Source organism: Aythya ferina (assembly GCF_964211825.1).
Source record: "Aythya ferina genome assembly, chromosome: 6".
Taxonomy (NCBI): domain Eukaryota; kingdom Metazoa; phylum Chordata; class Aves; order Anseriformes; family Anatidae; genus Aythya; species Aythya ferina.
The window spans coordinates 14,563,085-14,575,104 of NC_140303.1; the positions used below are offsets into that span (position 1 = coordinate 14,563,085).

The window sequence follows — 12,020 nt, forward strand, 5'->3', positions numbered from 1 at the left end:
GATTATCAAAATGCAATTTGCAGCTGAACAAAATAGTCATGTAATCCTGTATAGATTTGTGGAAATGTAAAACAGATTTTAAAGTTCTTCTGATTATTTGCTTTGTTGTGTGGGGATTCATTAGCAGTAGCATGATAACCAAAGTCTCCAAGTACAAACAACCTTATTGGGTGTATCTTGATGTATGTGCCTAGAGTTTATCAGTACCAATTAACAGTTTTTCTTCTTAAAATCATCGTCTTTCATATGTCAGAAGGTTTGTTCTTCCAACACATAATTTTAATTATAGTTTGTCATTTTCCCATTCTTTTTTGTTAACCAGAAGGATGTTTTATTTTTGCAAAGATGTTTCAGATGAGAAATGTGGTGATGGGAACTTGCAGACCGTGGCAATGGCTGCTCTAGCAGACAGTGCAAGCGGTTACATTCTACATCCACAGGCATCTCTCACTGTATCAAAAAAAACAACCACCAGGTAGGTTAGGAATTGAAAGAATTAACAGTCACTTTGACCTGCTGGTAATGCTGATGAATTTTCTTGCGGCTTGTGGGATTTTGTTTCTTGTGACGGCTATAACAAATTACCTCAGAGTGGTTGAGTGGAGGTTATGAACTTTTAGTTCATAGTGAATGATATGTAGCCAACTGTGTTTACTGGGACCTTATGTATGTGCCAGAACATGAGAAAAGCAGTTAAAATACCTGTATTCCAAAGCAAGTTGGATGTATTCTGACTAGAACAATAGGAGGGTATTGTACGAAACACAGTGCAAATTACTGAAATTACTCCAGATAGTTGTAATGCCAAGAGCCGAAAGTGATTTATTGAAAGAGCTGCAGGGAAAGCTGAAGCTTCCTTTCGTAAAATATATAAGAAAGTTGCTGCTGATGGTGTGTTTCAGTGGAACACACAGGCAGATTGGTTAATAAAGTTTCTAAAATTTAAATAGTTCAGTTATTCCTTTCCTGTCTTTGATACCTAACTCTGTCCCCTCCCTCAGTGATGGGGATGCATTTTTAATTGTGAATGCTTTCATTTAAAATCCACTAAAATGTGTAGCATTTAACATGCATTGGATATTTTGTTTAATGGTCAGCACTCTGCCATCAGTCTGCATAAGACAGTTATCAAGATAATCAAATAGTCTATTTCTCAGTGTTTTGGCTATTGTTATTAGGTAACAATACTGAGAATACTGAATGCTTAGAGGTCTTGTTGAACACAGAAGACAATGATTTTTAAAATAGCGATAATTATTGTGAATTATTTTAGCAGTGAAGTAGAATATGGAAAAAATGAACTCCACCTTTTCAAAGGCATGTTGATATAGTATCTGTAGTTTGGTCATATACCCTGTTTTGTTTTATGTAATGCACTGTTTTGATTTAATAGCTGTGGGTCAGGATAAAAATCAGCTTTCCTGGATGTCTGTTCAGACTCTTACAACATTTTATTTTTCAGGATGTTGGAAGACCCCTTTCCCATTCCTCTCCAGCAATTGCCACCAAACACGCCTGTGTGGGCACGCCGTCTCAGGAACTGTGAGGTGAGCTACAAAGAATTCTTATTCATTTTTTTCATCATGATCAAGACATAGATCCTATTCCATGACAGGAATAATGTTTATAGTTGTATAAGTTGTGTTCAAGATGTGTTATGAAATTGTACTATTACAAGCTGGTACTACTAAACATTTCAGCATGTGAAATAGCATTTTACATGCTATGGAATCCCTTTCTTTTTTGGGAATGACTGACCATGAACAGCTCCTGAAGCACAAATTCTGCTTCTGAAATCTTGTGATGCTATACAGTTCTGGGAAGAGCCATTGATTCCCATTTGTGTATGCAACGTTATCAAGTTTGTTCTTGATACAGCGTAAGCCCTGGTGTCTTCTGCTGAGCAAACCACTTTTTGTTGCACTTACTCTAAGTGCAAGAATAAAATTTCTTCTGTATGCTGTAAGTTTGCTACTGTTCATATTAGTTTGTGTTGTCTCTTAGAAATCAAAATCCATGTGACTACTTGCCAGGGTCAGGTCTGGGACTTATCAAAGCACCTTAATATGTTAAATATTCTTACTTTTTTATCATGCATGCTTATCTGTGCTTGTTTTCATTTGTTGAAAAATGCTGAGATCCTATCCCAAGTTTTCTTTTTTCCTTTGTGGTGACCAATACTTGCTTTAGGATTTTCTTACACTTCATGAGAGAGAATCTTTACATTTGGGAAAGGCTGATGCTTCTGTTTCCAAATGCCTACTAAGAAACTATAAAATGATCCTTTTCAACTGCAGTTTGTACAGTTAATTCACTACCCTAAATGGAGAATTTGTATACTTGATATAAATGAAACTATCTTTATTCCTTGTCATGGCATTGACCTAAACAGGACTCTCATATTGTTGCGTATTTAGATGTCTACAGAAATATCCTGGTGACTTAGGATGTTGTTAACAGCTAGAATACCTAATGAATCATTTAAAAGGAAAGGGGGTGATGGGAGGATTTTGAGAGAGCACCTACCTCATCTTCCTGCTACCAAACTTCCTGATAGATGTTTATTTTTTACTTTTTCTTAATACTTTTTTAAAGGAAAAATGATATTCTATCTTGTTTACCTCTTCAGATATCATTACCATTTGAACATTTTTCCCTGTTGGTTTTGCCAATGATACCTAGAAATTGCAGCTGCAAAGGACTTAGAAATCGAATAGCTTTCCATATCCACTTAGAAATAATTTTTAAATTGACTAAATATATCAATCTATTGCTCCTTTTGTTACGTCTTTTATTTCATATGAATGGTGTTGTCCAATATTTATTCAATTAAACATTTAGAGGTCAAAAAGTAATAACATTAACTCTTCCATGGTAGAGATATGGTTAACAATGAGTCACCTCAAGTGTTTGGTTAGTTTTCAAGTCCATTAAGACGTATAACCCTTGTATAACTTCTGTGCTTTTGCCACTGTGACGTATTCTCCCATTTTAGCATCCATGTAGCATGTCTGAGTAATTTATTATTGGCTTCAATTTATAGGACTTAGATGAAGCAAACCATAACACAAGTCTTTTATAAGAATTTTCACCTGCTGAGTTTAAAATTCACAGCAGCAGAAAGAGAAAAAGAATATTCTCTATTGTTCTTAAAAAAGAAAGATATTTTTTGAAATGTTTGCATGTGTTCTGAGTATACAAGTATCTCTGTGCTGAACTGTTGCCTGAATGCATTAATCTTCCCAGTTCTATTTAAAAAATAAAAATAAATTTTTGCTGTTCTCCATGCAGAATTCAGCACATCCAAGGAGGAATGACCCAAATTCTCTCCCTCCTTGCGTGTTATCAGCAGAGTTGCTTTGCTGAGTTTCAGTCACATGTTTCTTGTAAATCCACTGGGGATGGCTCAGATGTATATGTGTTTTTATGGGCACAGACTAGAGACCATCGGATTCTGAAGTGTCATTTATCTTTGAGGTTGGTGTCTTGCAGAACACTTTGTTACCAGTAACAGGGTGGAATGGTCCTACTGGAAACTGGGGATCTGGTGGAGAAAACGCTTCACCTTTAGTCCAGCCATTCTTCATGCAGATAAATGAGCTAAATCACAATTCCACTTTTTCAGTCACTTTCTAGAATAGAACCAAACTTGAAGTGGAAGTCTGTGTGCATTTCATGGAAGATACCAGCGGGTGAGGCCGTGCATAGCCTGGGTGCATACTGCCCTTTGTATATCCCAAGTTCTTGGCCAGGGCTGAGCTCTGAAGTGTGGTCAGTACAGCAGGCACAGGCAGACCCAGGACAGTAAGAGCTGCGACTACAAAACTAGAGCTAAGTTCTGTGTTTAGCGCTGATTCTCTGCCTGTCCTGAACTATTCAGCTTATGCTTGCTGTGCCTAGACAGTGTAATGCCTCTGGCATTTTGCTGCTTGCTGTTACTTCAGTCGAGGAAAACTGCAGTCTTGATGTGTGTACTTTAGTGTAAGCTTTTATGTGCTCTTACTGAGATGAGGCTAGGGGGAGAAAAGGAATTGCTTCTTTTTTTTGGCTTGACATTTGGCTGGAGTTAAAAAGGTTGGAAAGTATCCAATTACTTTAGGGTAATTACTTTGGTAACGAAAAACGGATTAAAAAAAAAAAGTTATTTTCTTTAACCTACTTAAAGTTTTCAGCATTAGGATCAGAACACATTTCCAGCATGTGTTAGCATACTGAAATAAAGCATAATTAAAAACTGCCTTAATTAATCAACTATGCAAAAAACATTTATTTGTTTGGAACAGATGGTCTCACTTATCCATTTGTTCCTGCCTCAGAAGCTCCTAGAGAGTGGGGATCTTACGTGCTATATGATTTTTTTCTACCCCCACATCCAAATTTTGTGAAATGCTGGATTTTGCATAGAATTAAAGCTACAATAAGAGATAGTACCTTAACAGTTACCTTTCTGGCACAACAGTTCTATACGTTTTCTATCATCTCCCTAGAATAAGGTCAAGAAGCTGTTTATAATGACCAGTGTAAGGTGTGGAAAGAGATGGTGGTAATGTAGTATTTTCTGTGGAGTGATATTGCATGTCCTGCTGTGAGAGGGGATAATTCTAGGTCTCTGTAAAGAAGGTACTTCTGGTACTTCTCAGGCTTTTTTCCTTCTGCATTTTTCAGATCGCTTCATTTCTGTTTGTCTGTTATTTACAGTCTCTGGCTAAACAATCACAACAATTACCCATGTTTCTTCCTTGCTACAGCTGCATGATTGCAGCGTATGCAGACCTGATTAAGTGGTGGAGCAGCATGCTCGCAGTGCAGTGAGCTGCTGCTGTGTAAGAAACTGATACCACAGACTGACTCTTGCAGTCAGTGCATGCGTAACCTTAGCCTATGGGGACTGTGCTAGCAGCAACAGCCTGCTTCCCCACTTTGTTTGAAGGGGGTTCATTTGCTCTTTGTTGACTTTAGGTCTTGCTAACCACAGACATTTTGTTTTTCTGAGGTAACTATGAGACAGTTTTATGTTGTTGTCATTAATAAATATTGCGATAATAGTCTTGGACAGATACTGTTGCTGCTTTTGTTTTCAGTATTATTTAAACATCTGGCTGCTTTGTCACTGAAGGTGGCAAAATGGATGCATCAGATGCCAGCATTCATTCACCACATGTTTGCTCCCTGGTTATGTTGTAAGAATGAGCTAGCAGAGTATTCCTGGTGTTACTGTTGGATGGGATAGCTCACTCCTGTCCCAGTATTTTCATGGTTTGCTGGCAGGCCTTCACAGACCAGCACCGAATCAGCTGAGCAGCTGTCATAGGGGATGTTGCAAAGTCAATGAGTTGTTTATAATTGTTTTTGTTGACTACTTCTTTGAATCAGATCTAGATGCGAGTTTTCTGTATTTGCCTGGAGTTTAGCAAAGTTCATTGAAACCACAGCTGATATGCACGTGACAAATCTTGTGTGTTGTGCTTCTGTGTAGCTTTTTGAATGGAGAGAGCCTTAAAGCTTGGGGCATTCAATTCAGAGCTAATGCACTAAGCAGGTGAGGCAGTTACTAGTGGCACAAGCAGATGTATTCTGCTACACCTCAGAGCAGTGTCCGTGCACTGAAGTAGATATGTAGACAATTTTTAGCACTTCAGAGATCCTCTGAGGCAGTTCCATCAAAATGTTTACCTAAGATGAATTTGTCTTAGAAGGAAACTGCAACAAAAGTAAGCACTGTGGGGGAAAAAACAAATCAAGTTGTCCTGTGGAAATTAGCACTGGCAGTAACTCTGAGAACCTTTGTGGAGTTCTTGGTGCACTTAGGGTCTTTGAGGGCTGACAGACCGCTGACCTCAATGGAGAACACTCTGGTGCGAGATCCAGTGGTAAATTTGCTTGCGAGGACAATAGTGTGGGGAAGGAAAAAACACAAAGCACCAAAAATGTGAGCCTGTATTCTCACATGCAGAGTCCCTGACTGCTTTTGTTTTCTTGGGTAATGGAGAGCAGTCAGCTGGGTGAATAATCCTATTATTTCACCTCCTTTCCATGCAGAAAATTGGGGACTCATACCGCGGCTATTGTGTGAGCGAGACAGAATTAGAGAGTGTTCTAACGCTACACAAGCAGCAAACACAAAGCGTATGGGGGACGCGCCAGTCTCCAAGCCCAGCCAAACCCGCCACACGGTTGATGTGGAAATCTCAGTATGTCCCATATGATGGGATCCCCTTTGTCAATGCAGGTAACTAACTTCTTTTATTTCAATAACTACTTTAAAAATCTCAACATCACTTGACAGTTGGCCATAAAGAAGGATCCTTGTGGTGTTCCTTAGTGTTAGTAAAGTCAAGGCAAAAAAAAAAAGAGCAGCTTTGGTACCTCTATGCCACAGTCTGAAGGAGCTTGTTTCCCTGAAAACACAGGCTTTGATGTGAGTGTTTCGTTCCCTTTTTTGTTTAGAAATAAATTAGTTAGGAACCCGCATCAAATGGTACTTGTGAATGAGTTCTCTGGGCGGAGGTTCCCTCTGCTCAATCAGGTCTTGAAAGTTTTCCTAAGGGTAAGAGCTTGCTTCAGCATTCTTGCCTGGTTTGGAGACCCTTTGCAGAGTTTGTTCCACAGGAGCCAATAAGATGATTCAGTGGCAGCCTATAAAATCAAAAAGAAGTAAACATCAACATAGCTCAGCAGACAGACTTATTTTTTTTTTTAATGAATGTGGAGACTTAAAGAGGTAGGTAAATATGCATTTAGTTCATGCGATGCGTATGTGAAATTAAGTTCATTCAGGTAAGAAATTTCTTAAAACCAAAATGATCTACATTTTTATTTCCAGCTCCCCAAATGCACTTGAGATATTTTTAATTTTCTGTAAGATCTGCTTAATAAATGTGTTCCCCCACAGTAAGATATTTAGAACAAAACCACACATAGACTTTCTTCTTCAAAGTTCTGCAGACTACTAGAGACACTGATTTTTAAGTTGTAGGATTTAGTATTTTTGCTTTGCTCAGATCCCCATACAGGCATTACGTGTATTTTTAATGAGTTGCCTTTTCAATGCAGTTAGGGTTAGAATGTAAGCACTCCATGAAGAACATTCATTAAAAACCTTTACATCTAGAGAACAGAGGCTGGAAATGCGGTTTTCTGAACTGTAATTTAAATCTCAGATAACTTAATTCTAAACTGTGCAGGACAAAAGTACTGTTCTCAAGGAATTTATCCCTTCTGTGTAAGTGGAACCAAACCGTAATGCCTTCCCTGCTGTGTTTCTGCTGTGGAGAAGCTGGGTAGTTCCTACATAGTATAAAACATGAAGTAATTATAAAATCTTGATTGTTAGTTTTAATAAAAATTGTATATTGCTAATAACTTTGTAAAACAGGAGCCCCATCACATTGGGTTTAACATGCATACTAGTAAGGACTAGCTTAAAGCTCTTGAAGTCTTTTCAGTCATAGCAAATTGATTTCAAATTTTTTAAACAAAATCCGAAAAGGCTAGGTATGTTTGTTAAGCACAATTTTCCTTCTCTTTACATGCACTGATATGTATATATACTAATAATGTCATGTTCTCAGGCATTAAATCATTGAGTGTCTTATGGAAACACTTTATGTTGCTGTTGTAATACCTTAAAAAGTTTTTGGTTATATCATTTGTGGCATAGGCAGCTCCCTGCCAGTGGACTGGTGTATATGAAATGTAAGTAATAGATAGCTAAACATGATATGGGACAGATACAGGTTCTCTTCTTGACCACAGACACTGTTATGCACCTTACCCCTTTTGTAAGTGGTCTGATTGGAATAAGTCATGTATCTGAATGAAATTTAGAGCTAAGCAATCTTTGTTTGAGCCTGTCTGTGTTAATGGGGGTATGCCACACTGAGGCAGTGTTATTTAACTGATAAGGTAGGTCAGATTTGCAGGTAAGAATTTATGGGGCAGAATGGTCTGAAGTATTAATTAAAGTCCTTTGCTTTCAGCTGTGGATTTTCTTGGTTACTTTGGAGATTCTATTTCTCTTATTTGTATTTATTACCAACATATTGTGCTCCTTTGGTAACTAGCAAGGCTGCTCATATTGTCAATTACTGTTGTTGATAGGGTCAGAAGCCAATCTTTTGCCCCTTTATATCTACCAGGAGCGTTGTGAAGTGATAGCGGTTTGGGAAACACTTTTAAAGTGCTCTGTGTTCCTTGCATGCTGTGAAAAAAAGCGTTTTCACTGTATTTGAATGCTTGCTACAATTGACTGTACTGCCTTCTGAAGAAGTCTGTTAAGCAGAAATAACTTTTTTGGAATTCTTGTCTATTCCATAGGTAGTGTTTTACTATAACAACTTCTGTGGTTGCTCAAATAGAGTGAATTACTTTCTGTTCCCAGGAAGCAGAGCCATTGTAATGGAGTGCCAGTATGGACCAAGAAGGAAAGGGTTTCAGCCCAAAAAAGCCAGTGAGCCTGAAAGGATTTCTGGCCATCTGTATAAAGCCACTTGTCCGGCAAGGTAAGAATTGGCTACAAAGCTACTGACCATCATCCTAAGAAAATATAAATCTCATGAACATTGACAGAGTGCTGTTTGTGGGGTAGCTTATAGCATGCAGTGTGGCTCTTAGCTTTATTTCCTTGATAACTTGAGGTTGATTTACATATAGAGGGAAGGAGGAAATGCTGTCCTATTAAACTGAATGAGGCTGACATTTGATAGGTTGCCTAGCTGCAAAATAGCAGTATGTTAGTCCATGAACTACAGGTGGGAATCACTCTGTCTGAGCACTGGTGAGGACTTCTTCCTTATCCGACTGTCATCTTTGTTTTTCTTTTTTTAAAAAACAAAAACAAAAACAAACAAAAAAAAAACTTATCCGTGGGCATCCTTCTGGGTTTTAGTGCTGTGCTTGTGTTTTTTTGCAGCGCTAAGGGTGTGCGTACTTTGACGGGTGCAGTTAGATGTGTATGTACTCAGTTTATGCTTCAGGCTGGGTGAATTCCGGCCTGTCCAGAAATGGTGTTGTGCTTTTATGCTACTGAGGGGCAGAGGATTTTTGCTGAAATGCAAAACCACTCTGGCTGAGTGGCTTCCAGCCTGGACCATACATGTGACTCTTTGCATCCACCTGCATCCCTCTCTATTGATTATCTGTTTAAAAACTCTTAATTTCTCTTAGAGGCTCTTCAGCCCCCAGAACAACGCTCTGCTTGAATTTTTTCTATAGTAATATCCAATATGAAGTAGGTGGGGATTTTGCCTTCCCCCTGGAGGTGAAGTGTATTTGAAGGAATTTCTTTTTTCTTTTTCTTTTCTTTTTTTTTCTTTTTTTTTTTTTTTTTTATCCTCCCCTTGGAAGGATCTATATTAAAAAGGTTCAAAAGTTTCTGGAGTACAGAGTTCCTACTGACCCTAAAATTGACAAGAAAATCATAAGAATGGAGCAGGAGAAAGCATTCAACATGCTCAAGAAGAACTTGATAGATGCTGGTGGTGTCCTCAGGTGAACTTTGCATTTATTTTTTTCATCTTGACCAATGAAGCAAATACAGCAATAATTTGCTTGCTTGGATTTAGATTTTCTTAGTTACTTTATTAAGGTTCTTGCTTAATATCAATAGTATAAATTCAACAATGTCAGTAAGACTCATGGCTCTGGATTATTTCACTTGGTAAATGTGTTAAATGCTAAGATGTGGAACTTCAGCAGATGTTTCCATGCAGGGAATAAGTAGAAATAATTGAATGTATTGGGATATTTAACCTGTTTTATTTTTCACTGAAGGGTGTCAGAGGACCCTGAGCTCTAAAGGGCAGTATCTTCCAGCTGAGGAGCTGTAAAGACTTACGTCACTCTAACTGGGTCATTTATGATTGTCTGTCTGTTCCCCAAGAGATTCATTTTGCTGCCTTTGCTTGAGAATTGTGTATAGAAACTCTTTCCTTCTTGCCAGGTGGTATGTACAGTTACCCACTCAGCAAGCCCACCAGTATCATGAAATGGAAACTTCCTGCCTCCCTTCTTCGCCCTCCCACTTTTCTGCATCTTCTCCTGAGGAGGAGGAGGAAGTTGCTAGAGATGAGAATTGTATTCTGCCTTCCCGACTTCATCCTCAAGTGGCAGACAAGATCAGAGAACTGGTGTCTCAGGGAATAGAGCAAGTCTATGCAGTGAGGAAACAACTGAGGTACAGAGATGTCTGGCATTGTTCTGAAGCTGTAGTGCTATACCTGCTTTTGCGTTTGATTAATTTGGTTTGCAGTTAAATGGCAGTACTGATGTGTAAAAGAATGTACTTCCCATATGTTGTTAGAATCTGCTTTTTTCCAGATTTTGTCTTCTCATATTATAGACAACCATTAAGAGCTACTGTCCACTCTGAAGTTAATTGAGTAAATGGGGATTTTTAATTCTGAGCTCTAGAGTAGATGCCCAGAGGACTGGATCAGAAGTTATTTTAGCATACTCTTCTGTTGTGAACACAAGAAAGAGAGGGTGAAGGTAGCAGCAGTTGTAACAAAGAAATAGCACAATAGATCTTAAATATACATATTTTAATTTTAATTTCATTGTCCTTTAACATGCGACAGAAAATATGTAGAAAGAGAATTATTCAAACCTGATGAAGTGCCAGAGAGGCATAACCTGTCCTTCTTCCCCACTGTGAATGACATCAAGAACCACATTCATGAAGTGCAGAAGTCCCTGAGAAATGGCGATGTGGTGTATAATTCAGAAAGCATTCCAGCAGCGGTACGTTGGCCCTAGCATTTCTTTCTGATTCTTGGGTCGAATACTGAAAGTCTCATTTAATTTTTACTTTTAGTTGCATTTCATCTACAATTCTATGACTTTTTATTTCTGGCAGCAATATTTTCAGTGGAATCTCTTGCTGAGCAAGACTAGATTAAATGTGAATAAAACCTTTTCAGTGTTTATCTCATCAGCATTAGATTGCTATTAGTTGATTGACACATTAAAAGATACTCTTGCATGATGATTGCATGAACTGGAAGCCATGTGGTATGGAAAAGTCGACATGCAGCAGAAAATTTTATTCATGGCTTTGTTGTTATCTATGTGTTGGAGGAGTTGCTCCTTTTCCATATTTGAAAAATTGGGATGAAGTGTGTCTGAGGTGGAACCTAAATTAGGGTTTGTACAGCATCGAATGCACTTTGTAGCAGGTGAAATAAGCCTGAAGTAGATATGTCAGAATGTTGGGTAACTTCTGTTGTTCCTTTATTTTCTTCCACCTCTTGAGCAGTAAGAGATAGAATGATCCTAGTTTTTCCAGTTATGAGGTTGACTGCAAAGGAATTGCTGATTTAAAAACAGTTTTGCAAAAGTGTAGTATTAAATGATGCTGCATTATAATTTTTCCCCTCCTATCCCTAAACTGCATTTGTCCCAGATGAATGGGTGATATTTGTTAGCCAAATAGTTTGACTTTTTTATTTCAGTCTTCAAATTTTCACAAGATAACTTTAGCCTTCTTGATATAGTGCATATTACAAAAACAGTTTGCAGTGTTTTATTTTTGTAAACCAAAACCTGCCAAAATTCACTAGTTAGTAAAAACCACTGTTTTCTTGTGGGTCCTGAATTGACCCTATGTTCCTATAGTAGACAAACTTAACAGACTCTTTCTGAGAACTGCAATCTTTTTCCTTTCAGTTGCAGTGGACCACAGACAGTGGGAACATTCTCACAGAAACAGTGACTGTTACTTTTGCCTCACCAACTTCAGCTGGTAGGACTGTATTAATAACTTAGTTGTTTCCAAATGTGGTTTGTTTTGTTAACGATGTCACAGAAATTGTTTCCATCCAGAGAGGTTGCTGACAAGTTCTCTAACTCAGCTGAATATAAGGAGGTTTATTTTGGTTTGTCTGTTTTGAGGCAGAGAAGGGCAAGCTTTTTTTGTTTGTACTATTTGACTGCACATACAGAAAAAAACGTTTAACCCTGATGTAGCTGACAAAAGTATGAAAACTGTAATTTTATTTTTTATTTCATATCCTCAAGCAACT

The 12,020-nt window shown here is 38.1% G+C and overlaps 1 protein-coding gene across 13 annotated transcripts in view; it reads left to right on the forward strand.

The window, feature by feature from the left end:
* Positions 1 to 12,020, forward strand: part of CARF (calcium responsive transcription factor) — a 43,293-nt gene that overhangs the window by 13,761 nt on the left and 17,512 nt on the right. For all 13 annotated transcript variants that reach the window (XR_014694183.1, XR_014694184.1, XR_014694185.1 and 10 more), the window contains 8 exons: positions 346 to 475; positions 1,463 to 1,547; positions 6,040 to 6,229; positions 8,381 to 8,501; positions 9,346 to 9,489; positions 9,941 to 10,174; positions 10,578 to 10,740; positions 11,665 to 11,740. Coding sequence is in view for 10 of the 13 variants with exons in the window: in XM_084523052.1 (XP_084379178.1) it covers positions 346 to 475; positions 1,463 to 1,547; positions 6,040 to 6,229; positions 8,381 to 8,501; positions 9,346 to 9,489; positions 9,941 to 10,174; positions 10,578 to 10,740; positions 11,665 to 11,740 (1,143 nt within the window). In the remaining 3 variants the exon portion in view is untranslated. The remainder of the gene's footprint in view (positions 1 to 345; positions 476 to 1,462; positions 1,548 to 6,039; positions 6,230 to 8,380; positions 8,502 to 9,345; positions 9,490 to 9,940; positions 10,175 to 10,577; positions 10,741 to 11,664; positions 11,741 to 12,020) is intronic.